Genomic DNA, 24,727 nt, shown 5'->3' with positions numbered 1-24,727 from the left:
GATAGAAACATCAATGATGAGAATCACTGATCAGCTGCCTCCAGCATGCCCCACACTGAGGATTGAGCCCACAACCAGGGCATGTGCCCTCTCCTGGTTCATAGGTCGATGCCCAACCACTGAGCCAGGCCAGCAGGGCAAGGGCAGCACTGTTAAGAGTAAAACTAATAGGTGTAAACTGACCCCCAATCGATGGGACACTGGCAGAACGGTCTTATGTTCCAACTACAGAGGAGGCAGCTGCCAGGTTCTGCGGCGGGAGCATCCCTGCAAAGGGCCCGGAGGAGCATCGTGGTGGTTCACGGACACGGAGACCAGCTTCTCCGGGAGCGCACAGGCAGGGCCCGCGTCAGGGCACAGGGCGCAGCCGCTCAGCCACCTGAGACACTGTCACTAACCAGAAGCAAGAGGTCTCCAGAGGCTCCACTCATGAGGCTCCACTCATAAAAACTCCACACCCTTTTATTACTAGAAGCAGCACTTCTGGCTCACACACAATTCTGGCAGCTTCAGTTACTGCTTTCTAGGCTCGGGGGAACAGATTAGAGGCAGCAGGTGACAGAGAAAGAAGTCCAAAACTCGGACAAGCTTATGACCCCAGTGTGGACTGACCACAGCCATCAGAAGGCCCAGGAACCCAGAGTCAAGGCTGGTGCCAGAACTGACAGTGAGTGATGGTTTGAGTAATGAAAAACCAGTAAATAAAATGGCCCTGTTTGTAATACTTTAAGAACTATTTTGTATCTGAAATGGTTATCAGAAGGCTCTGGATACCAGTGTTTTGTCGTTATTGTTGCTGTTGTTTTTAAATATATTTTCACTTCATATTTATTTTTTAAATATTTTATTGATTTTTTTACAGAAAGGAAGGGAGAGAGACAGAGAGTCAGAAACATTGATAAGAGAGAAACATCACTGCCTCCTGCACACCCCCCACTGGGGATGTGCCTGCAACCAAGGTACATGCCCTTGACCAGAATCGAACCCGGGACCCTTGAATCTGCAGGCCGACGCTCTATTCACTGAGCCAAACCAGTTTCGGCCAGAGTTTTTTTTTTTATAAAGGTCAAATATACAGTTTAAATTAATATGCAATCACTGATCCAATTACTGTTATTTCTTGATTTTTGTTCTTCTTTCTTAATCACAATTACTGATTGAAAACCCTACCAAAAGCAGAATGTCATAAAGGTTAGTGTCAGGAAGACAGCAACACAAACACACGTGCAAACAAAACACATACCCGCAGGCCCTCCCCTGACTGGCCCCTCTGTTAACCTGCAGAGACGGTTTTGACACATCTTTGGTCCCATTTGCAAGCATATGATTCCATGTAACGTTGGCACAATGCACTGTATTCAGATTGAAGGGAAAGCAGAAGAGACTTAAATAAAACTATACACATTATTTTCATAGTAATTCTATGACCACTATGAATAGGCTCTTTGTTTATCCGTTGATAAATCAGAAGGTTAGACTGCTGATAATTTACCCTTCCAAGATTTTTCTTTTTTTATTTGGCTACTGGTGCTAGAAAGAAAAGCAAGAGCAATTAGAGGAAGGAGATGAATTCTTTGGCAGACAAAACAAAGGGGATTTTCAAGGACTTTGGGGGTTGTTGGCATTACTGCTTTAGTGGATAAATTTCAGGTCAAAACTTATGACTACTTTTCTTTTTAATAAATATTCTTTTTTTTTAAATATATTTTTATTGATTTTCCACAGTGAGGAAGGAAGAGGGATAGAGAGCTAGAAACATCGATGAGAGAGAATCATCGATCAGCTGCCTCCTGCACACCCCCACCGGGGATGTGCCCGCAACCAATGTACATGCCCTTGACCGGAATCGAACCTGGGACCTTTCAGTCCGCAGACAGACGCTCTATCCACTGAGCCAAACCGGTTTTGGCATGACTATTTTTTATGACAGTTTTATCATAACCCCTAATCTAACACTTATCCATAATTAGGTTCAATTTGGAACATGCACCTGGAAATTAGGGGAAGAATAGAGTGAAGAAGAAAATACCAATTTTTCTGAAGGAACAGAGCAAGGGTTAAAAAATAAGCAGAGGCGAGGGGTGGTGAATATTTACAAGTAGATGCGAGCTGTGGGAGCCAGGGAAACCATGGTGGGCTCCGTTCAGGCCCCTGAGTGGTAAAGTTCCCTGTGCCAGCCCAGGGGAGTCTCTGGCCCAGGACATCCGGGTTATATCTGTTGTGAGGTGGAATGGGAAAAAACTCTGAAAGAAGCTTTTCCGAAGTTCATAACAAGTGATTTCTTAAATTTTAAATATTTGGCCAACTACACTGATTTTAAAATTTCGAACCTACTTTCTGCTGAGAATTCAAAAACTTCCTGGAAATACAAGGAACACCATCAACTTATAAAACCCTCCTTTCTACTAGGGCCTCTGCAGAGTGTTAGGAGCCATGGAGATGAGTAAGAGCAATAAAGATTCTCAAGTGTTCTTACTCAGCTGGAAAAGAGCCAACTCTCATTTAATGTGCCAGTAAAGGGGGTGCCGGAGGCCGTGATGGGGGGGGGGGGGGGGAAGGGGCTGGCGGACAAACGAGCATGGCAGAGTGAAGATGCGCTGATTGCTTGGGTCTGGCTGCAGGATTAGTCCGTCGAAGTGCTTTGCCGTGTAAAAAGATACGCTGAAACCTCTAAAATGCTTACTGTGTCCTGCTCTTCCTATGGCTCTACAACATGAGCTGGTCTCATCTGTCAGGAGCCACATATAAACATATTTTAAAAGTAAAATAGATCAAAACCGATTTGGCTCAGTGGATAGAGCGTCGGCCTGTGGACTGAAGGGTCCCGGATTCGATTCCAGTCAAGGGCATGTATCTGGGTTGCGGGCACATCCCCAGTAGGGGGTGTGCAAGAGGCAGCTGGTCGATGACTCTCATCTATGTTTCTAACTATCTCTCTCTCTCCCTTCCTCTCTGTAAAAAATCAATAAAAATATTAAAAATAAATAAATAAATAAATAAATAAATAAATAATAAAAGTAAAATAGGCCCTAACCGGTTTGGCTCAGTGGATAGAGCGTCGGCCTGCAGACTGAAAGGTCCCAAATTTGATTCCGGTCAAGGGCATGTACCTGGGTTGCGGGCACATTCCCAGTAGGAGGTAGGTGTACAGGAGGCAGCTGATCCATGATTCTCTCCCATCGATGTTTTTAACTCTCTACTCCTCTCGCTTCCTCTCTGTAAAAAAAAATCAATTATTTATTTATATATATATATAAAAAATTTTTTTTAAGTAAAATAAAATTCAACAGACCTAAAACATCATACCTACCACACATTTGGCCCACACATTCAACAGGAAAAATCCCAGTCTCCTTCATCCCCAAACACTTCTCTGAATTAGAAAGTTTAAAAGTTTAAAAACATAAAGTCACACTCCAAACAGCAATCAGGTCTCAACTATAGCAGGAGGCACACACACCCCTCAGCAGACACGCCTGGAGCACCCACCTCAGGTGGGCATGAGCCCACAGGACACCCACTGCACAAGGCCACGCTCCCAAGACAGGGAGAGGTCACAGCTCTGCCTAAAGCACGAAACACACAGGGAGGCAGCCCGAACTGGGAGACAGAAACACCCCCACATGAGAAACTTCACTGCTCAAGCACACACATGCCAACTGCAGGCGAACAGTGAGAAGCTGGCAGTGCGCTTTCCCGGTGTCAGGGCCACACGGCACAAGGAGGATCTCGCGCAGGCCGCCCCGGGTCTCCTGCGGGCCCTGCGGGTCTCCCGCTGCAGAAGATGGCACAGCCGGACATATGCACACAGGCCCAGCCTCATCAAGGTGAAGGGCAGCCCCTGGAGATGCCCCAGTGCGCACACTGCCACACAAACTCCTTCTGGGAAGGAGCACTTTACCTGTGTGGACATCTCGGGCCCCGGGGAGGAGGGGCCGTGTGGACTCCCGGAGTCCCTCTCCGAAGCCCTGGCGGCTCACCACCAGGAAATGTGGGTGGCACTTGCAAAAGGAGCTCAGAGACGTCCTTATCCAGGTGACCAGACCCTGCTGGCGGCTGACCTCCGTCACTGTGAACGCAGACCGGGAGGTCCTGGAGGCTGCACTCCCTGCCAGACACACTACAGATGCGCCCATCTGGGTTCACCGTATAACGAACAGTGGTCGGGGAAAAAGAAAAGCAGCAGCTAGCAGTGATGGTGGGGAAAACCCAAGCTCACCTACTGAGGCCTCTTTAGCATACCGGGCACCCCGTGTGAATACAAAAAGGCGAATGTGCAAAATGGCACCCTCTTCTCTGGATCGCCGCAGCCTCGCCTGGCCCGCTCTTCCCTTTCCCAGACGCCTTTGCACAGTGCACAGCCCGGCAGCGGCACCCCGCAGCCTCCCGCAGCACAAACACCCCGCCTGGCCCGATGCTGGAGGACTGTTACTGCGACCTTCTCAGTGAACGATGTGGCCATCACACGTCTGACTCCAGCTGCCCTCGTTCACACAGGTTTCCTGTCTTTCACTGGATCCGTTTCTCTTGTTCATTCGGCGATTCCGGTGTAAGTCACAATGACCCCGCTCAGAGGATCGCAATGGCCACCAGAGGGATCTGCTGCCACCCCAGCCAAGCCCAGGGCGAGGACAGAGACAGCGGCTGGGAAGTGCCTTCGGCCTCAGGGGCGGCCACAGGGCATGAGGCGCTCCCACCAGGAAGAGATGGGGCAGGTCCAACCCCTGTAAGCCAAGGGGCTGGGGGGATTTAAGATGAAGATATACCTCATTTACCTTTAAACAGACCACCACCACCCCTGCCCGGCCACGGAGGCCGTGCGGCTGCCGCCATAGGGGTGCCACTTGGATCTCTAGTCCAGAAAGAACGCGCCTTCGGCTGCAGGGACTGCACGTTGGTGCCACGGGGTCCTGGGCCTTCACTTGCCTTTGACTGAAGGCGCATTCTTCTCAGGCAGCCTCCAGCTGACTGACCCCAGCCCGAGGACTGGGATGACCATTTCTGCCCGACCCGGGCCTCCTCCAGCAGGCGGTTTGCTCTGAGGGCTGCCTGCCCAAACCTGCTGCCTCCCCTTTCCTTTAAGTGCTGGGTCTGCAGCGTGGTCTAAAGCAGCGGTTGCCAACCTCGCAGACCAGCAGTGGTCCAGGGACCACTGGTTGGCGACCGCTGGTCTAAAGCTTTCCTGGCCTAATTCTGCTTCCCACCCCTTTGTCTTTCTCGGGTATTACTCTCTAATAAACCTCTGTCATTCCTAATTCTGTTTAAGCGTTTCTCAAAGAACAAAACTGACACAAAACAGAAACCGTGTAAAAATCAAAACGTGGGTGATGTCCTTGCCTCACCAGCCTCCCTCCATTTACCCCCACCTGCGCCACCGATCCCTGGCCCCTCGCTCTGATGGCCGTGGAAGCACTTGTTCTGATTCTAGTCCAAAGCAAAACTGCCTCATTCCAGCCCCGAGTACAGCAGACTGAAGGTACCTTAATCTTCAACAAAACTCATTTCTAAGATCTCATTGGTGTATCCTGCAGCATTCTATACAGCAATGAGAGACCAATTAAAATTACACTCGCACTTTCAGTCAACTAGAGTCCAGCATTTCAAGTCTTTCCTAGCCCTAGCTGGACTGGCTCAGTGGATGAGCACAGGGCTGTGGACCCAAGGGCGGTCAAGGGCATGTACCTCAGTTGCAGGCTTCTCCCTGGCCCGGGCCCTAGTTGGGGCTCCTGTTTTTTTCTCTGTCTTTCCCTCTCTCTTCAATTCTCTCTAAAAACCAATAGGAAAGTATCCTCAGGTGAGGATTAAAATAAATAAACAAACAAACAAATAAATAAAAAAATAAAGTCTTTCCTCAGATTTTCTAATCTTATTTGCAGCATATCAGCCAGAGTTTCCATTCTGAAATGATATGCACCCTTTGAAAGATGCAATAAAATAAGTCATTGGCATAAAAGTGTCCTTTCCGTGTCCCATCCACCAGTGCTTTACAAAGCACAGTCACTTAGAAATCAGAACACAAGCACCCAAGGAATCTTAAAGCTCTCACAATTTTGACACAAAGGAGATAATACACCAGCGTTTCCACAATACCCGGGCAGTTGTGTACTAACGAGAGGGGTTTTTACATGTTACATTCCTTTACCTAACAGTTTATCACAGGGCTGTTATGACGAAGACATTATTTTGCAAATACTGATTACTCTACCCAAAGAAATTGGATAAATGCTGCATGTCAGAGTGCCCCTATGTAATCTCTGCAGTAACCCCGTCTGTAAAACTCTTCGCCGGACTCCCAGGTGGCGAAGTTTCTGATCCCAGTGCTGTACAGCCAATGTGCCACAGCTGCCGGGATGGCACCACCTCAAGGACGGGCCGCGCGGTGAACGAAGAGCTGAAGCTAAGGCCCAAGGTCACCAGCACAAAACTCTTCCCAATCCAGGAATAAGTCACTCGGGCTAACTGCTCCATCTCTCAGAACCTCATTTCCTCATTTGAACTCAAATGGAAACCCCTTGAAGAACGTTACCCCTTGAAGAATGTTTGCGACTGCTGGCTCTGTCCCAGGGAGCACATGCCTGTCACCTGAATCCCGGCACCCAGGTCGACCCTCTCTCCCCCCATCAGCCACGACGCAATCTTTTCAGGCTAAACTACATCCCGTTTGTTTCATGTGGCAGCACATAAATGTCCCGCTTTGTTTCTCCATGCAGCCCCGTGGTTTTCAGCATTTACATCTGTGCCGGAGGCCAGGGCGCAAAGACAGCCCAACTGACTCTCCAAACCTCCTCATGCTGAATTTCTGCGGGGAGTTGGTAAGCAGGAGGAGTTTGGGGTGTCCCAGAACACGCACAGGCTGTTCTGAGGAAGAGCCAGCCCCGGTCGGACCGTGAGCACCGATCTGCGGACCGTCCCCGCCTGCCACGGGCTCCGGAAAGTGGGCGACACGCAGACGATGCGCTGCGAGATGGACAAGGAGCCAGAAGCGACGCCAAGTCCCACTTTCCGCGGAAATGCCTAGAAAGTCTGCAGGAACTGCAGCACGCGGACAGGGACCTGTCCAGTGGCAGGCAGGGGACAGGGGCTGCACCATCAGAGCCACCGGCACCACGCCCTACCCGCCCGCCCGGGGGCGCGGCCACGAACCGGGCTCCTTCCCGCCCGGACCGGCTCCCAGGCTCCAGGTCCGTGTTTACGGGAGTGGCATTTCCTGGTGGCGGGGCAGTGCAGGTAACCCCACAGCCCACCGGGCGATCCGACCGAGGCCGGCTCCGCCGCCAACTTCGCCGCTCCTCCCGCCCGGGCGCCGCGGGCCGGGGCTGCGCCGCCGGGGGCGGTGGGGGAAGGGCGCCGCCGGGGAGGGGGCGCGGCGGACCCCCGCCGACCGCACTGACCTGGTTCGGGGTCCTCGGGCCGCCCCAGGTGGTTGCCCATGCTCAGCCCACTCGGCGGCGGCCGGCTGGCCGGCCTCGGACCCTGTCCACCGAGCGGCGGCTCAAGCCGGCTCCCGCGGAGCAGGCGGCCGCGTCCGGCGGGTCCGCTCCAGTCAAAGAAAGGGCCCGGCGCCTTCCAGTTCCCGGCGGCCGCTCGCCGAGCGGCTCCAGGCGCGCAGGCGAGTCCCGCCCCCTCATCTGCATTCTGCCCGCCCACTCCGATCACAACGACCGTGGAGCGCGGCCCACCGCCTCATCTGCATTCTGCCCGCCCACCTCATCTGCATATCTCTGGAGTGTCCGAGTCCCCTCCAGGCGTGGGCGGGACGCCCAGCTGACCGACTCTGGGCCTAGGGGAGAGTCCCTCCCTCCCCCTCCCGCGGCGCTGAGACCTGCAGAGGACCAGGCTGGAAAAACCCCACTGAGGGAGGCTGGAGCCAAGTACACCTGAAAGGCAAAATCCTGCGCGTGATAAGTTAGATCTGTGAGGACAGAAAAACCTAGGGTTGGCACAGAACAGACGCTTAGTAACTATTTGCGGGGTTCACGAGTGAATGGACGTACAAGCAACTCTTGAGGAGGAGGAGAGGAAGGAAAAAAAAAAAACGCTTTAACAAAGACTTGCCCATTATACAAGATGGCTAATAAAAATGCATACCAATCCTAAGTGGTAACTGTTTTTGTTGCAATCAGAAATGACTAACTTATGGAAATTACCCTGAACAGCTTTCTTAGTTAATCTCACAATAAAAACAGAACTAACTAAATCTTGCTGTGAAAAACATTTAAGATCATGAGTGGAATGGCTGGTTCTACCTCCTGCGTCACTTGAACACTATGGCCCATTCTCATCTTCCCCTGGAGGTTCCTAACGCTCAGTCATCTCTATCCAACTTGGTCATCTCTTCTCTAACTTGCCCATCACATCCAACTTGTAGCTTTTATTTTTTATTTTTTTATTTTTATTTTTAATTTTCAACAGCAGAATTTCTTTTTTTTTCTTTTTATTTTTTTAAATATATTTTATTGATTTTATACAGAGAGGAAGGGAGATAGAGAGTTAGAAACATCGATGAGAGAGAGTTATCGACCAGCTGCCCCCTGCACACCTCCCACCGGGGATATGCCTGCAACCAAGGTACATGCCCCTGACCAGAATCGAACCCGGGACCCTTCAGTCCCCAAGCTGACGCTCTATCCATTGAGCCAAACCGGTCTCGGCACCAACTTGTAGCTTTTAAATACCACCTATATATTTCCAATCCTCTCTTCTGAAATCCAGATTCATTTACACAACTACCTTCTTGACACTCCACCTAAATGTCTTACTAGGCATCGCCAATTTAACTGGAACAAAAAGTCTTGATTCTTCTCCCATAGATGTTTCACATAGTCTTCTCCATCTCCATAAATGGAACATGGTGGAATGTATATTGTAAATGCCATCATATTGGAATGCCATCATGTTGGGATATATATTGTAAATGCATTTCTCACCACTTCCACTGCTACCATCTGGTCCAAGCCATGGTCATCTCCTAACAGGATTTCTGAAACTGCCTCCTAACCAGTCTCCCTTCCTCTGCCCCTGCCTCTCTATAGTCTGTTCTTCAGATAACAGAGTGATGCTTCTCAAACCTGGTCAAATCGTATCACACCTCCACTTAACAAAGCTCTAATGGCTTTCTGCCTCACTGGGAGGAAAATCCAAAGCCCTTACAATGGCTCCAGGGCCCTGAAATAATTGTCCCCCGGGCCTTCATCCCCCATCAGTGGACTCACTTTCTCCCTCTCATATTGCTTTTGCTACAGTTGCCTTCTTGTTGTTCCTCAAATCTGTGAAGCATGTTCCCACCCAAAGGCCTGGGCACTCGCCGTTCCTTCTGCCTAGAAGGCTCTTCCCCCACATTCCTACATTTCATAGACAATATGCTCCATGCTCTCTCACTTCGGGGATCTCTGGTCAAATGCCATTGTATTCAGAGGGGCTTCTCTTGTTAAATAGTAAACCAGATCCTTAATGCATATATTTCTCTGCTTTGTTGAACTCCAAGACATTTATCACCATTAGCATACTACATATTTACTTGTTTACTGGTTTATTGTCTCTCCTCTAGAGTACACATTTCATGAGAACTACAGGCCTCCTTTCAAAGATGCCCATCTCTGGCGTGGATTCCTATGGCAACCAAAGCTGCCTCCTCCGGCTTGGTACGTACATCAATCAGTGTCTAAGCTGTATCACTGCTAAGAGATGTTTGGAAAGATAATCGCCATCAATCGGTTAACACTGGTTGCTTCTGAGAGTTGGTGTTCTGGATCATGCTTTAACTTTCTTTGTACTTCTCCATGCCTTAGAGGGGCTTACATATCTGTTTTGTACATGACACTATCAACTTTCTTTTTTAAAAAAATATTTTTTTATGGATTTTAGAGAGGAAGGGAGAGGGGGAGAGAGAGAGAGAGAAACATCAATGATGAGAGAGAATAATTAACTGGCTGCCTCCTACCCGTCCCCCACTGGGGATCAAGCACACAACCCAGACATGTGCCCTTGACTTGAATCAAACCCAGGACCCTTCAGTCCATAAGCTGATGCTCCATTCACTGAGCCAAACCAGCCAAGGCCCTTAACTTTCTTAATTAGCCAAAGGCCAACTTGCTAAACTAAATTCACACAAAGAAATCCAAAAGAAACTTAAATGTGGGAAGAAAGAATAAGAGAGGGTAACAAAGTTGAGTAACTTACTCGCATGAGAAGTTCCTCAGGCAGATAGCATGTATATTGCTAAAAACACACCAATGCTGGGAAAGGGACAGAGAAGTCAGGGGAAGATCTAGAAAGACAGCAGCAGGTTCGTGGTGCAGACGCTGACGGCGAAACAGGCAGTGGCTGGAAATGGCCAAGGCACCTTATGGGGTGATGGAAATGTTCTGAAACTTAGCTGTGGATAGTTATAACTCGTCAAATTTACTAAAAGCATTGGATAGCACATTTTAAATGGGTGAATTTTATGATAAGTTATAGTTCAATAACTTATCATAAAATTGTTTTTTTAAAAGCCAAAAGAGATATATGGATAAGGCTCCAAGATCATGTATTATTTCTGAACTAAAAGGAGCCCCATCCCAACTCCAAATCAGTTAGTATATTTGAAGTCGAGGGGGTGGAGGGTACGAGGGAGGAAGGGGAGTTTGCTGCTAGGAATCAAGGCCAGAAAGATAAGGACTTTGAAGAAGATGAGATTAAGGGGCAAAGAGAAACATCAGCCACACTCAGGATGTGCTTGCTTATTGAATGTGCTGCCAGCAGGTCCAGCAAGCTGGGTCCCACCCAAAGCAAGAGGCCTTCTGGGCAGGAAGCAGCAGCAGTGCACGACGGGACATGGGAAGCGTCGGAAAAGAACCCCGAAGGCAGCGCTGCAGGCGGTGTTTGAAAGGACAAAGTGCATCCTGTTGTGAGGTCCGGAGAGGCATCTGAAGGAGGTGCTGCCCAGCTGGTCCTCTCACGCTGAACAGCCTCTGTCAGTGTCCCAGCGGCAGAGGGGCAGGGGCAGAGGGAGGGCGGTGCCAGGCACAGACATGCGCATCCTGGACACGCAGGCCCAGCAGCGGGGCCGTGTCTTTGTTCATCAGAGCGAACAAGGGCTTGATTGTGAAGAAGTCCAGAGTGTGTTCAAAGAACAAGCCGCCTCAGCCCAAGGCACGAGCAGGAGAATGAGCCGGCCGGCCGGCCGCAGGGGGGTCTCGCTGGGCAAGGCCGGGGTTTGCTCTTGCTTCTCACAGAGAGGAGGGCCCGGAGGGGCGTGCACAGAGCAGTGGCCTGAGGGAAACTGTGATTTGTAAACATTACTCTGGTAATGCAAACCCTGCGTGCGCTCTTCTACACCCTCTACCTAATATTTTACAGAAAACCAAACCAACCAGCACACCTGTTTCACTAAGACACTGATATCGCCTGGGCAAGACACATATACTGGGGGTAGGCTCCTCTTGGGAACAGCTGTGCGCCTGCTCCCACCTTTTGGGTTGTCCGCTCAAGAAGGGTCATGGATATTTGTTCCAAGCTTGTTTGTTAATTGTACTAATGATTTTATTTACATAACTTAATTATTATGTAAACCAATAAAATAAGAACACAAAGAAAGACAGTTTCTTCAAAAGCCACGCTGCATACTTTGAAAAGACTCAATGAAGGCAAGTCATTGGAAAATGTGTGAAGCAAAAGAAGCAACTGTAAAGATCAGGGGCCCGTTTGTAAGCATGGGAAAGGATTCTGCCCGGTCTTCTTCAGAAGGACACAAGTTCTTGCTCCTGTTGAGAGAAACTGAAACTGAAAATCACGGCAGATGTATTGCAAGTATGAGAAGACGTGAGGGAACCCCAAGCAGTCGGTCTGCTTTAAGAAAAAGCCTGGCCCTAGAACTGAAGATGGGTGAATAAACAGTTGTATGCTTTAGGCGAAAATAACATGTTTAAAGCACCTGTTACATGTTTAGGGCTCCCTGACTTAACTAACTGTGCCCGTTAGTTGATGTAAATGGATCTCAATCTCACAGCACAGCAGAGTGTGGGGGAGCATTGCTAGCAGCGCCCCGCCAGCCAGGAAGCCTCGGGCAGTAGGTGGGGAATGTGATGCTGGGTGGGTTAGGGAAACCCAGAGCAGATGAAAAGATGTGGGAAAGATGTGGCTGAAAAGACAATTACACATTAAAGGGAAGGAAACTGACAAAGTGACAAGAGAATTGTTCTGGGTGCGGAAAGCAGCACTGCAGTCACGCTCTCAGTCCAGATGCTACAGGAAGCAGGTAAGCAGCTCTGCCGTAAGGGTGGTGAGTTCCACTGAGACAAACTCAATGAGACAGCAATGTAAACTCCAGAAGAGCAGAAGCTTCCATTGTTTTGTTCACTGCTGCATCCCTAGCGCCTAGAAAATGCTTGGAAAACAGCAGACTCTCGAACTTCTTGAAAGGAATGAATGGATGTACACACATGCAGAATATCCACGAGGCATTTCCAGCAAATACTTGGAATGTTTCCAGAATGCAGGGTGCAAGTTGGGGCAGAGGTGCGGGTTTGGGAGTAATCAGGAACCTTGTTACCTTGTAATCTCGTGGCTCCCACATGGAGGGAGACAAGAGGAGATGCCAAAGAAAAGGTCTTTGACCTTAACAGCAATGCCTTCAGGGTCGGAAAGGACTTTAAGAAGATCATCTAATCCTATCACCTACCTCTGCACCAGGAGCTGTTCAGCTTAGAATCTCTGACAGTAATGGGAAATTCTTTCCTACAGCAGCACATCTCTCTGAACTTCTGTGGCTATTAGCACATTCTTCCATCTATTAGGTCAAAGTCTGGCCCTAATTTTAACACTTGGAACCAAAGGGAAAAGTTTTTTTTGTTTTTTTTTTTATCCTTACCCAAGAATATTTTTTCATTGACTTTTAGAGAGAGGGGAAGGGCAGGGGAGAGACAGAGTGACACATTGATTGGTTGCCTCTCTTATGCAGCCTGACCAGGACTGGGATTGAGCCTGCAACCGAGGTACGTGCCCTTAATTGGAATCGAACATGGGACCCTTCAGTACATAGGCTGACACTCTATCCACTGAGCCAAACAGGCCAGGGAGGAAAAGTCTACTTTTGACCAGAAAAGGAATGACAATACAACATACCAAGTTGCACTACAGGAAGTCATCAGTATTGACACTGCCCCTGGCATTTGAACTCCCAGCACTGGATCCTGTCCTGTTTGTAGCATTGATCCTTTCCACTGATCAACAGCATATGTCTACTAGGGCATTCAGCCCCCAGCATTCACATAGTACACATGCTATTTTATTAGAGCTTGTTTTCCTTTTGTTTCTCCTCCACACTTATAGGTAAGGCGTTACATTGGTTTTTCTTTCTTGTTGACTGCCTTTTGCCCAGAAAGTTGTGCATGGATAAATTCTGAGGCGAGCTAACACCAACAACCAGCTCACAGCAAAGCCACAGACAGAAACACAAAGGAAAAGAACCAATGGAGACCCAGAGCTACCAGAAAACAAGAGACCAAATGGCTATAGGAAATCCTCATACATCAACCATTACCCTAAATGTAAATGATATGAATTCACCAATAAAGAGGCACAGAGCAGCAAGTGGATCAAAAACAAAACCCAACCACATGCTGCCGACAAAAGACACATCTAAGCTGCAAAGAAAAAGGTAGATGCTAAGTAAAAGGGTGTAAAATGATCCAAGCAATAACATCCACAGAAGAACACCGTAGCCATACTTATATCTGACAAAGTAGATTTCAAAATAATAAGAGACAAAGATGGACACTTTATAATGAGAAAGGGGGACACTACATAAAAAAACAATACTTCTTAATATATGTGCACCCAACCAGGGAACACCGAACTATATAAAACAACTACTCACAGAAAGAAAGGGAGAAGCAGATCAAAACACAATCATAGCTGGGGACCTTAATACTCCACTGACAGTTCTAGACAGATCAATCAAACAGAAAATCAATAAAGAAGTATCAGCCTTAAATTAAACACTGGACCAAGTGGACATAATTGACATTTACAGAACCTTTCATCCCAGAACATCAGGTTACACATTCTTCTCCAGTGCACATGGAGCATTCTCAAGGATAGACCATATGCTGGATCACAAACTAGCATCAACAAATTCAAGAAGATTGAAATTATACCAAGTATATTCTCTGACCACAATGCCTTGAAATTAGAAATCAACTGTCAAAAGGAAGTAAAAAAAAAAAAAAACAACCCACAAATATATTGAGATTAAACAACATGATACTAAAATATGTTTTAGTAGAAATAACTTATAAGACTCAATATCAAGCAACAAAGGGTTAATATCCAAAATACAGAAATAACTCATAAGACTCAATACCAAGCAAACAACTCAATCAAAAAATCAGCAGAAGCCTTAGCTGGTTTGGCTTAGTGGATAGAGCATCAGCCTGCGGATTAAAGGATCCTGGGTTCGATTCCCATCAAGGGCACATGCACAGATTGCGGGACAAGAAGGATGCAGCTGATCAATGATTCTCTTTCATCACTGATATTTCTATCTCTCTCTTCCTCTCCCTTCCTCTCTGAAATCAATAAAAACACATTTTTTTTTTTTAAAAAAAAGCTGTGCAAAGAACCTGAAAATACACCTCTCCCAAGAAGACACATGAACAGCCAATAGATATATGAAAAGATGTTCAACCACACTGGCAATTAGGGAAATGTGAATCAAAACTACAATGAGATGCCGCCTCACACCTGTTAGAGTGGCATTGTCAACAAGACAAGCAATGACTAGTGTTGGAGAAGTTGTGAAAAATTCACTGCTGGTGGGAATGTAGATTGGTACAACCACTATAGAAAGCAGTCTGGTGATTCTTAAAAAAAATTAAAAATAGAGCTACCATACGACCCAGCAGTCCCTCTCCTAGGTATATACCCAAAAACATGGAAATCATGTATTCACAAAGATATATGCACCCCTAAGTTCGTTGCAGCATTATTCATGGTGGCCAAGACATGGGAACAGCCAAAGGGCCCTACGATAGAGGACTTGAGTAAAGAAGACATGGCCCACATACACATGGAGTACTACTGAGCCATGAGAAAGGATGAAATACTGCCATTTGCAACAACATGGATGGACCCTGAGAACATTATGCTAAGTGAAATCAGTCAGAAAAAGCTAAGAATCATATGATTTCACTCATATGTGGGATCTGAAACTCATGAACACTACTTTCAATGTGGTGATTTCCAGAGGAAGGGGGTGGAAAGAGAAGAGGATCCAGCAATCTACCAGATACAGAGTTCAAAACATGGGTATTAGGATGTTCAATTAACTTAGTAAGAATTTCAACAAAGAGATATTAAGCATTAAAAAAATGACATAGAAACCATAAAAAAGAGCCAGGCAAAAATGAAGACTACAATAACTGAAATAAAGGTTACATTTCAGTTAGGTGGAATTCATAGGTGGAATCAGTAGCATATTAGATGAAGCAGAGGATCAAATCAGAAAGTTCGAAGACAAAGTACCAGAAAATAACCAAACAAAACAGGGGGAAAACAGTAAATAAAAATGAGGATAGTTTAAGGAACTTCTGGAACAACATCAAGTTTACAACATCCACATCATAGAGGTACAAGAAGAGAGAGAGAAAGAGAGCAAGAGGTCAAGAATCTATTTGGAGAAATAATGGCTGAAAGCTCTCCTAATCTGGTGAAGGAACAGACACACAAGACCAGCAAGCATGGAGAGTCCCAAATAAGATGAACCCAAAGAGGCCCACACCAAGGCTCATCACAGTTAAAATGCCAAAGGTTAAAGACAAAGAGAGAATCGTAAAAGCAGCAAGAAAATAAAGCAGTTGGTTACCTACAAGGGGGCTCCCTTAAGACTGTCAGCTGATTCCTCAATAGAAACATTTCAGGGGAGAATCCAAGATGGCTGCTCGGGTAGGCAACTAGCCGCAGCCGCACACAACAATTTTAATAAAATACAACTAAAATATAAAATGGACATTACCCAGAACTACAGGAAAGTCGACTGACTGGAAATCCTACAACAAGAAGCAAGGAGAAAACCAGAAGGAAGCACGGAGGAGCTGTAAAAGCCTAAGGTACGGAGACACGCGGCGCACGCGAAGAGGACGGAGCCGGAGAGGAGGGAGGCCGAGTGCCTGGCAGGCGTTCCCTAGCGGAAAGGAGATAAAACTCCGACTGTGCTGGGCCCCTCACTGCTCTGAACCCCAGTTCTGGGCCAGACCCCGGGGACTCAGGCTCAGCCATAGGGAGCTGGGCTGTAAGTCGGAACCCCGGGGTAGCGGAGAAAGGAGGTCCCGGAGGCGCGCACACTGCCCCCAGAGAAGGGACGGTCGGCTGTGCCGCGGGATTGCCCTGACGGGAAGGAGACTGGGGCTCCAGACTGCTGTGAACGCCACCTCCAACTCCACTTCCAACTGAACTGAACCCCAATACCGGGCTCATTGTGGGAGAGCATAGACTGTTTGGCAGCAGGCGAAAATCGAGGGCACCTTTCTCTCAGAGGCGCCGGCAGCGAGCACTGAAGGACCCGCATAGGGCGGGGCTGACGGAAGCCAAAGCTGCAGGCTCCACCCTGAAACCCCGTCCCATCTGTAACTGCGAAATGCGACAACAAAATAGATCACAAACGAAAGAAATGGAGGACAAAAAGCGTCTGGATATAGAGTTCAAATCTACGCTTATAAGGTTTTTCAAGAATTTCCTAGAAAAGATGGATAAGGCCTATGAGGATATGAAAAGAGATCAACTAGAATTAATAAGGAGTCAACAAGAAATGATAAGGGATCAACAAGAAATAAAGAATACATTGTCTGAAATAAAAAATATTCTACAGAGTCCTAAAAACAGAAGGGAAGATGGCAAGAATCAAGTCAAAGATTTGGAACATAAAGAGCCAGAAGACACTCCTCCACAGAAGCTAGAAGGCAAGAGAATCCAGAAAATTGAAGATAATGTAAGAAACCTCTGGGACAACTTCAAGCGAACCAACATCAGAATTATGGGGGTTCCAGAAGATGAGAGAGAGCAAGATATCGAAAACATACTGAAAGAAATAGTGACAGAAAACTTCCCCCACCTGGTGAAAGAATTTGACTTACAAGTCCAGGAAGCGCACAGAACTCCAAACAAAAGGAATCCAAAGAGGACCACACCGAGACACATCATTATTAAAATTCCAAGAGCAAAAGATAAAGAGAGAATATTAAAAGAAGCAAGAGCAAAGAAGGTAGTAACTTATAAAGGAGCACCTATACGATTGTCAGCTGACTTCTCAACAGAAACCATGCAGGCCAGAAGGGAATGGCAAGAAATATTCAAGGTGATGAATAGCAAGAACCTACAGCCAAAAATAAGCTACCCAGCAAAGCTATCATTCAGAATCGAAGGCCAGATAAAGAGCTTCACTAATAAAAAAAAGCTAAAGGAGTTCATCACCACCAAACCAGAATTATATGAATTGCTGAAGGGGGTTCTTTCAGAAGAGAAAGTAAACAAAGATAAAAATTATGAACAACAAATATGTAATTATCAACAAGTGAATCTAAAAACCAAGGAAATTAAAAAAAATCTGATGAATAATATTAACTGTTGAATATAATAGAATCAGAGGTATGGAAGGGGACTGAACTGACGATTCTTGGGGAAAAGGGGAGAGGGGGGCGTGGGAAGAGACTGAACATAAACTGTGCACCTATGGACGAGGACAATGGGGAGAGGGGAAAGGGCAGAGGGTGGGGTGGGAACCTGGTGGAGGAGAGCAATGGTGGGGGGGGGGGAAGGAACATTTGTAATAATATGAAAAATAAAAACTTATTAAAAAAAAAAAAAAAAAAAAAGAAAAAAGAAACATTTCAGGCTAGAAGGGTAGGCGCAAAATATTCAAAGTGGTAAAAAGCAAGGACCTACGACCAACATTACTCTAGCAAGGCTATCATTTAAAATCAAAGGAGTATTAACACAGAGCTGGGCAAGGTGAAATTGGCATAGAACATTCAATTTTTTTAACTTTTAGAAAACAGTGGAATATCAGTTTAAAATAGCGACATGTTTGTTTGTTTTTTTTTACATTTTTTAAATTAAATTATTATCTGTGTACATATTTTAACATTGCCTCCCCCCTCCCATACATACCCTCCCTCCCTAGAGTTTTGTGTCCATTGGTTGTACTTATCTGCATGTATACAAGTCCTTCGGTTGATCTATTATCTCCCCCAGATCTCCCTACCCTACTTGCTGTAATTTGACAGTCTGCTTGTTGCTTTACTATCTCTATATCTATCTTTTGGTTCATCAGTTTATAATGTTCTTTATTATCCATAAATGAGTAAGGTCATGTGGTGTTTCTCTTTCATTGACTGGCTTATTTCACTCAGCATGATGTTCTCCAATTCCATCCAGGTTGCTGCAAATGATGAGAATTTCTTCTTTTTTATGGCAGCATAGTATTCCATTATGTAGATATACCATAGTTTTTGGATCCAATCATCTGCTGACGGGCACCTAGGCTGTTTCCAAATTCTAGCTATTGTAGATTGTGCTGCTATGAACATAGGGGTGCATATATCCTTTCTGATTGGTGTTTCTAGTTTCTTGGGATATATTCCTAGGCGTGGGATTACTGGGTCAAATGGGAGTTCCATTTTCAGTTTTTTAGGAAACTCCACACTGTTCTCCACAGTGGCTGCACCAGTCTGCATTCCCACTAGCAGTGCACGAAGGTTCCTTTTTCTCCGCAACCTCGCCAACACTTGTCGTTTGTTGATTTGTTGATGTTGGCCATTCTGACAGGTGTGAGATGGTACCGCATTGTTGTTTTGATTTGCATCTCTCGGATAATTAGTGACTTTGAGCATGTTTTCATGTGCTTTTTGGTCTTCCTTCTGTCTTCTTTTGAAAATATTCTATTTAGGTCCATTGCCCATTTTTTAATTGGATCATTCATCTTCCTTTTATTTAGTTGTATAAGCTGTCTGTAGATATTGGAGATTAAACCTTTATCAGTGGTAACATTTGCAAATATGTTCTCCCACACCGTGGGCTTTCTTGTTGTTTTGTTGATGGTTTCTTTTGCTGTAAAAAAGCTTTTTATTTTGATGTAGTCCCATTTGTTTATTTTCTCTTTAGCTTCCATTGCCCTAGGGGCAGTATCAGTGAAGAAGTTCTTTTGTCATATGTCTGAGATTTTGCTGCCTGTGGATGCTTCTAGTATTTTTATGGTTTCCCGTCTGATGCTTAAGTCCTATATTCATTTTGAGTTTATTTCTGTATATGGTGTAAGTTGGTGATCTAGTTTCATTCTTTTGTATGTATCTGTCCAATTTTCTCAACACCAAAAAATAGCGGCATGCTTTTAACATTGAATCATGAGCACTTTTGTTTCCGCCTGTGGGGTTACAGGAACCTCCTCTGGCCAAGTTCTTCTCCAAAGGGATTGGTGTTCAACCCCCATCACCTGGGTACTCACCAGGTCTCATCTCACCAAACCCCACTGCCTGTGACCCATCCATGTGGATCTGGCCATCCACTGTGGGTGGATAGACCAGAAGGACCGAGAGCAGGGACTCAGACAGCTATCTGCACACCATGTTCATAGCAATGCTATTCATGGTAGCTAAGAGCTGTCGACAATACAAATGTTCATTGATGGGTGAGTGGATAAACAAAAGTGATACGGCCATACAATGGAATATTACTCAGCCTTCTGAAAGGAAGGAAATTCTAACACCTGGATGAACCTTGAAGACATTATACTATGTAAAATAAGCTGAACATTAAAGGACAATCTTACATAATTCCAATTATATGAAATACCAAGAATAAGCCAGCTCATAGAGATAGAAAGTGAAATGATGGTTAGCAGGGGCTGAGAGAAGGAGGAATGAAGAGTTACTTTTTAATGATTATAGTTTCAGTTTTATCAGATGAAAGGGATTCTGGAGATGGATGTTAATGATGGTTGCACAACAATGTAAGCATGTTAATATCCCTGGGCTGCACACTTAGAAATGCTTAATACGATATATTGTATGTCCTGTTATTTTACCACAATTAAAAAATAAATGCATCAGGCTGGCGAAGATGGAGAAAAAGGAACCCTCGTGCACTGCTGATGGAAATGCAAACTGGTGTAGCCACTGTGGAAAACAGTATGGAGTTTCCTCAAAAAGTTAAAAATGGAACTCCCATTTGACCCAGTGATCCTACTTCTAGGAATATATCCCAAGAAACCAGAAACACCAATCAGAAAGGACATATTCTCTTTTATGTTCATAGCAGCAATTTACCATAGCTAAGATTAGGACCCAGCCTAAATGCCCATCAGCAGATGAGTGAATTAAAAAACTGTGGTACATCTACACAGTGGAACACTACGCTGCTGTAAAAAGAAGGAACTTTTACCATTTGCAATACCATGGATGGACCTGGAGAGAATTTTGCTAAGTGAAAAGAGCCAGGCAGAGAAAGATAAATATCACATGATCTCACTTACTTGTGGAATATAAGAACATAAACTGATGAACAAAAATAGATTCAGAGACAGAGAAACACGGAATAGACCGGCAAACCTCAGAGGGAAGGTAGTGGAGAGAGGGGGAGATTTAGAGATCAACCAAAGGACTTGTATGCTTGCATATAAGCATAACCCATGGGCACAGACACTGGGGCAGTGGGGGCTTGTCCTGGAGGGTGAGTGTGGCTAGGGAAGGGTCAATAGGGTGAAAAAAGAGACATATTTAATACTTTAAACAATAAATACATAAATACATAAGTAAATCATCAGGAGAGTTTAGTACTGTTGACTCTACACTTCAAAATAACCCCAGAGGAGGAAACCAAGATGGTGACATACCGTGTTTCCCTGAAAATAAGACATCCTCTGAAAATAAGAGAAAACTGGAAGGAAAATCAGAGGAGCTGTAAAAGACTAAGGTATAGAGACACAGTGCGCACGTGGGGAGAGAACTGAGCTGGAGAGGAGGGGGCGGCTGAGTGCCTGGCTGGTGTTCCCTAATGGGAAGGAGATAAAATCTCCGGACTGTGCTGAATCCCAGTTCTGACTGCACTGAACCCCAGGGGACCAAGGCTCATACAGAGTGAATCTAGGCTGTAAGATCAAAACTCAGGGGACCGACGAAAGGCAGAGTCCCAGAGGCCCACATGTTGCACGCAGAGGACAAACTGTTGACTGTGCCGCTGGATTGCCCTAGCGCAGGGGTCAGCAACCTGCGGCTCCGGAGCCGCATGCGGCTCTTTTGAACCTTTGCTGCGGCCCCCAGCAGGTCCGACACTAGCAGGGCAGATAGCAGGGCGGGGAGCTGTATCACTTATGTCGCAATGGTTTTGCGGCTCCGAGGTTTTTTTTTTCCTTCGAAAACGGGTCCAAGTGGCTCTTTATGTCTTAAAGGTTGCCGACCCCTGCCCTAGCGGGAAGGAGACAAAAGCTCCAGACTACGCTGAACCCCACTTCCAACCCCATTTCCAACTGCACTGAACCCCAGTTCCGGGCTCATTGTGGGAGACAGTAGACTGTCTGGTAGCGGGAGAAACTCAAGGGCACCTTTCTCTCAGAGATACTTGCAGCGAGTACCAAAGAACACTGAGGAACACTGAGACTCAGGAACCTCATAGGGCACGGCTGTAGGCTCCACTCTGAAACTCCGCCCCATGCAAGCTCTGCACAGAGGCTTTTGCAATTTTCCAAGTCTAGTCGAATAAGGCAGTCTCCCGGCATAGACACAGCTAATCCTCACAGGCAATTGAACTGGAGGTCAGTTCCTCCCAGTGATACTAACAACAATCAAGACTTACCTACAATAAGGCTGTACACACAGTCCACAAAGGGGTGCACCAAGAGTGTCCACCTCAGGTAACTGGGAGGCTGACCCACTGAACCATATAGGACATCTTGGCACACAAAGCCACCTACCAACTCAGGGAAGCTGTGAAAATGCCGAGACAATGAAACAGATCACAATGAAAGAAATGGAGGACAAGAAGTGACTGGATATAGAGTTCAAAACCACGGTTATAAGATTTTTCAAGAATTTCCTAGAAAAGGCCGATAAAATAAACAAGACCTAGGAGGATATGAAAGGGGTCAACTAGAAATAAAAAGGGATCAACTAGAAATAAAGAATACATTGCCTGAAATAAAAAATATTATACAGAGTCCTAAAAACAGAATGGAAGATCGCAAGAATCAAGTCAAAGATTTGGAACATAAAGAGCCAGAAAACACTCCTCCGCAGAAGCAAGAAGACAAGAGAATCCACAAAGTTGAAGATAATGTAAGAAACCTCTGGGACATCTTCAAGCGAACCAATATCAGAATTATGGGGGTCCCAGAAGAAGAGAGAGAGCAAGATACCAAAACATATTGGAAGAAATAGTGACAGAAAACTTCCCCCACCTGGTGAAAGAATTAGACTTACAAGTCCAGGAAGTGCACAGAACCCCAAACAAAAGGAACCCAAAGAAGACCACACCAAGACACATCATAATTAAAATTCCAAGAGCAAAAGACAAAGAGAGAATATTAAAAGCAGCAAGAGAAAAGCAGGGAGTTACCTATAAAGGAGCACCCATACGATTGTCAGCTGATTTCTCAACAGAAACCATGCAGGCCAGACGGAAATGGCAAGAAATATTCAAGGTGATGAATAGCAAGAACCTACAGCCAAAAATAATCTATCCAGCAAAGCTATCACTCAGAATCGAAGGCCAGATAAAGAGCTTCACAAATAATAAAGAAAAGCTAAAGGAGTTCATCACCGCCAACCAAAAATTATATGAATTGCTGAAGGGGGTTCTTTAGGAAGAGGAAGAAAACAAAGATAAAAATTATGAACAAAAAATATGTAACTATCAACAAGTGAATCTAAAAACCAAGGGAATTAAAAAATCTGATGAACAATATTAACTGGTGAATATAATAGAATCAGAGGTATGGAAGGGGAGTGAACTGACGATTCTTGGGGAAAAGGGTGTGGGGGTGCAGGAAGAGACTGCAGGAAGAGACTGAACGTAAACTCAGCATATGGCTGAGGACAATAGGGGGGTGGGGAAAGGGCAGAGGGTGGGGTGGGAACCTGGTGGAATGGAGGGGGGAAAAATGAGGAACATTTGTAATAATATGAACAATAAGGATGTATTTAAAAAAATAAATAACCCCAGAACCCAACTACTGACCCCCACTTTCTGGCTGCACCCCGTCCAGGTGCCTCCTTCCTAGTGTCCTGCATAGCTCTGACCTGGTCTCCCCTCTCCAAATGCAGGCAGGCCGCTGTCCTGCTCACTGGTGATCCCTCTTGCCTGGAACAGTGCTGGGCACATAGCAGCCACTCGAAAATATTAGGTGAATTAACGAATGACTAAAAGGAGGATTGGTTCTAGTCTGGTAATGAAACCTTTCTTCGGAACCAGGACTCAAAGCGCAAGAGCACAGCAGTGTTTTTGAGGAGGCTGCCATCTAGTGGCTGAATTCCTTCATAGCTCTGTGGGGGCTCAACATTTCATGTGACCCTGAGATGTGCAGTTAATGAGGTAGCAGGGAGGACCACAGCCTGTGCACAAGGGGCCATCCTATCCTCTAAAACCCATGCCTGTTGGATAAGATGAGATATACCCAAAGGAGGCCTTGGAGAGAAAGGTAAGAGGAGCATATCTGGGCTGTAATTCAGATCTCTTAATAATGTTGATGTTTTAAAAATTAGAGGAGTGGATGTGGAGTGTGGAAACATTGGGTGGGTGTGGGAGATAGAAAGCCAAACTCATTTGAACTCTATGAAGCCAGGCTCTCCTTCAGGCTGCCGTCAGAATACAGGGAGGTAACAGGCCAGCAGAGGGGTGACAGGAAGCAGGCAGCAGCTGGTCCATGGAGACAGTGGCTGCGGCCCTGCCCCATGGCTGATACCAACTGGCAGAGCTCAGGGCACAGAGCAAAGCTGGATGCTGGAACCTAGACAGAGCCTAGAAAAGGCTTCCAGAAAGTTCACACGCCCCAATCAAGCAGTTTCCATAAACCCTGGGTTAGATAGTGAATTAGCACTACATGCAAGTGTGAGCAACCATATTATTACCAAAAGACTGGTAATTACTGGCTAAGTGCTTCTCCAAAAGAGATTGCTATTCAACCCTCATCACCTGGTTATGCTAATATGCATAAGTCCTTTGGTTGATCTCTGACACCCCTCTCCCCCGCCTTCCCTCTGAAGTTTGACAGTCTGTTCAGTGTTTCTCTGTCCCTGGATCTATTTTTGTTCATCAGTTCATTATATTCCACAAATGAGTGAGATCATGTGATATTTATTTTTCTACGACTGGCTTATTTCGCTTAGCATAATGCTCTACAGGTCCATTACCATTATTTCTCTGGTACTAGGTTTGACGGTTCTCCTTGAAGGACAGATCAATTCCCAAGAAAGGGTGCAATACAAGCTTATGGTAGGTTTAACTATGGTGAGATTAAAACCACAATACTGTTTTATAATTTCACTAGAGGCCCGGTGAATGAAATTCATGCACTCAGGAATAGAAGGGGTTTCTCCAGCCTGGCTTGTGCCCTCTCACAGTGTGGGAGCCCTATGATCCATGGCCCCAAAGAGACACCCTGCCCACCCATCCGGGGCTCCTCAATGGATTGCCCCAAAGAGGTAGGCTGGAGCTGCGGGCCCGCCCTCCATACTGCACATGCAGTGTCAACCCCTGCCCACCT

The 24,727-nt window shown here is 46.1% G+C and overlaps 1 protein-coding gene across 9 annotated transcripts in view; it reads right to left on the bottom strand.

Annotated features, from left to right (window-relative positions):
• The window catches only part of SPECC1 (sperm antigen with calponin homology and coiled-coil domains 1), a 212,778-nt gene that overhangs the window by 124,013 nt on the left and 64,038 nt on the right, over positions 1–24,727 (bottom strand). For 2 of the 9 annotated variants that reach the window (XM_084861500.1, XM_084861504.1), the window contains exon 1: positions 7,392–7,600. The exons of 6 other annotated variants lie outside the window; for them this stretch is intronic. In XM_084861500.1, coding sequence (XP_084717626.1) covers positions 7,392–7,431 — 40 coding nt within the window. In that variant the 5' untranslated portion in view covers positions 7,432–7,600. Of the gene's footprint in view, positions 1–7,391; positions 7,601–24,727 lie in introns of those variants that run through there. One more of the 9 variants, XM_084861505.1, reaches the window with a different exon arrangement.

The sequence above is a fragment of the Pipistrellus hanaki genome (genome assembly GCF_964339955.1).
Source record: "Pipistrellus hanaki genome assembly, chromosome: 16".
Taxonomy (NCBI): Eukaryota; Metazoa; Chordata; class Mammalia; order Chiroptera; family Vespertilionidae; genus Pipistrellus; species Pipistrellus hanaki.
This window is presented reverse-complemented; position numbering and strand designations above follow the sequence as displayed.